Source organism: Lactuca sativa, chromosome 5, assembly GCF_002870075.4.
Source record: "Lactuca sativa cultivar Salinas chromosome 5, Lsat_Salinas_v11, whole genome shotgun sequence".
Taxonomy (NCBI): Eukaryota; Viridiplantae; Streptophyta; class Magnoliopsida; order Asterales; family Asteraceae; genus Lactuca; species Lactuca sativa.
Genome location: NC_056627.2, coordinates 227,472,046 through 227,474,968, shown reverse-complemented (window position 1 = coordinate 227,474,968; position 2,923 = coordinate 227,472,046). Strand labels below are relative to the sequence as shown.

Sequence of the window (2,923 nt, the reverse complement as noted above, 5' to 3'; positions counted from 1 at the left end):
TAGAATTCTTAGGTGGAAATATAGCGCCCGTAATTAAATCATGAAATCACTAAAAATAAACGAGTCTGTTAACATATGGAATTATATGAATAATTAAAGTTTGAAGGTATTAAAAGTAGCATGTGCGTTATATGCGTAAATGTAATTTCCTCAACATGAGTACACTAACGCATCATCTTTTTTAATAAAGAAATAACGCATGATTCGGTGGATGAATAAAAAATTTAATTGAATAACTATTTTTTTTTGACTCCAAGTAGCCCACCATAGTAGACCACCAAGGTGGATGAATAATCATTACCAATATTGAAGTATATTTTTCGTATATAAAAACATCGCATTACATTGTTCATTCATCCTACGTAGACCATAAGAGTGAAGTATTTATCACATCCAAATGGCCTCCGTTGAACCCATATTGATCCCAAAGTCTGAAGAGTCAGAATGGTACCAACAAATTAGTATGATCTTTTATTCACAACTCGACATCAACCTTGAAAACCCTTCTACTTCCATCTTTTTAGTACCTGAAAACATAATCAAACATAAGCCTGAAGCCTATGAACCACAACAGATAGGGTTGGGGCCAAAATATCATTTTCAGCCATGGCCTTATAAGAAGATGGAGCAAAGAAAGCTTACTGCTGCAAAAAGGCTACTACCGGATTGGAAAGGCCATAAATTTCATAAACATGTCATTCAAAAATTATACGGCCTTATCCCAACCATCCGTGCATGCTACGAGACATTCCTCCAAGATGATAATTATTATTTGGCCTGGATTTTGGCCATTGATGGTCTCTTCTTGCTTTATCATTTCCATTCCTACAACAATGGTGTGGACTATGATCATGAGGAAAGAAATGAAGTAGAAGAGAAGAAGAATGAATCACATGAACATATAATATCTTTGGAAGTTGATCCGACAAGAAGATTGTTTGCGCAAGATCTAATGATGGTCGAAAACCAAATTCCTTTTATGTTGTTGCAGGAACTTGATAAGGCTTTGCATCCATCTTCAGGTGATTCTATCGATTCAGTTTATAACTTTTCTCCTTCCATATATCGATCTTTTTGTGACACACATTCGCCACTTGAGTTGTGCTCACCATCACAAGCTCCTAGTCTTGTAGACCACCTGCTTCATTATATGTATTGTTCAATTGTGACCAATATCCCTGAAAAGGTTAATCAGTTGCCTCACAAAAGGCCAACCTTTGTTTATCGCATGGGGGAAGCAGGTGCCTCGCATTCTAAAGAGGAAAAGGGTGTGTTACTTCCTTCTGGAGAACCACTCATCGATACTTCTTTAGGAAAACTGAATATCCCCATTGTTAACTTCGTACAAAAAATTCCTTGGGAAAAGGTCTTTCCATTATATGAAAAAACTGACATCCCTTCGGTTTCCAAACTACATGAGGCTGGATTCAAGTTTCACCTCTTACCAAAAGACGAAGGCTTTTGGAAAATAGATAGTAAAGGGAAGGATATTTCCCTTCCATGTATTACTTTGCATACCGACTCAGAGGTTATATTAAGAAATCTAGTTGCGTACGAAATGATAAAGGCCAATTCCAATAACTTCCCACTTACTGAATACGTGGGGTTGATGTGTGGGCTTATCACGAATGTAAATGATGTCAAGCTTCTTAAAAGACAGAAAATTATCGGTGGTGACTTGCGTGAGGATGAAGTTGCTAAATTCTTCATTGGGATGCGGACTTCTACACAGACTGTGAAAACGAGAAAGAAATCCGAGTTGCAAGAAAAGATAGTGGAAGTTAACAGAGTTTATGAAAGTAGGCGGAGGATGTTGTACTTGCTTATGAGGAAGGTATCATATTGGTTGCTGGTGGTTTTAAGAGCTGTTAGCATTTTTGCAGGAGCTTCGTTGAAGATTTTAGCGTTCATCATTAGCCTTGCAACAGTGTTCCTGTTAACATCACAAGCTTATTGCGAGGCTTATGGCTGCGCTAAAACAAAGGTCTCGTTGTTGACGCTCAGTACTTGAAGCAACACTGCGTATTGAATTTGGGCTTACTAGTTCGGTCTTATAATGTTACTATTAATCTAATTAACTTTTGGATTAAATTACATCAATGGTCCTTACGGTTTCTCAATAAATGCAGATTTTGGCATACGCTTCATTTGTTTAATTCACAGTCCCGATTTTGTTTATTTGTCGTATACAATAATATAAAAATGGGAGTTACCGACCGCCAAAACCGTCGGTAATCTGTCTACGGACGGAATTGCAACAGACCCAAATGCATAGGGATATTTTTGTTGTCAATTGTTGTGACGGGTTTCCAATGGGCACGACAAATTTTAGCGACAGATTTTTCCGTAGGTGTTTTCTAACCGATCACCGACGGAAATATTTTTGCAATGATGGAATTTGTTTGCAACATATTACCAATGGAATAACTTCTTAATGGATTACCGACAGATTGCGTATCACAGATTACCAATGAATATTAGCATTATAAAATTATTTTTTATAAGTTAATGAAAAATTTAAAAACAATTATATATTCAACAAAGAAGAATCTAAAAACATAGACCAAATCCGTATTTTAAAACCAACAAATATAAAAGTCGACATACGTTAAGCACATATATTATATAATTCATATTCAATATAATATGCATAATACTAAAAATAGTCTCCATCTATTTTGACGAAGGCATCTATGATTGTGACCGAGAGTTGTTAGTCGGAGATATAAGTATCATTAAGTCCTTATAGATTGATTTTAGAGACAAGCCTTGATGATTTGATTTCTCTATCTTTTCTTTAGCTTTCCACAACTCTACAACATAAATCATGTGGTTGTTTAAAAATCAATTTTAAGCTTTTAACATCTAAATTACAAAAACATAATAAGAATAAAGCTAAAATCCACATTATTCTTTTACAAGG

At 35.4% G+C, this 2,923-nt stretch overlaps 1 protein-coding gene across 1 annotated transcript; it reads left to right on the top strand.

The window, feature by feature from the left end:
- The first annotated feature begins 357 nt into the window (after positions 1-357).
- Positions 358-2,138, top strand: LOC111881867 (putative UPF0481 protein At3g02645). Its single transcript, XM_023878251.3, has one exon. It carries the CDS (start codon positions 398-400, stop codon positions 2,009-2,011), a length of 1,614 nt encoding a protein of 537 aa, XP_023734019.1. The 5' UTR covers positions 358-397; the 3' UTR covers positions 2,012-2,138.
- The last annotated feature ends 785 nt before the right edge of the window (positions 2,139-2,923 follow it).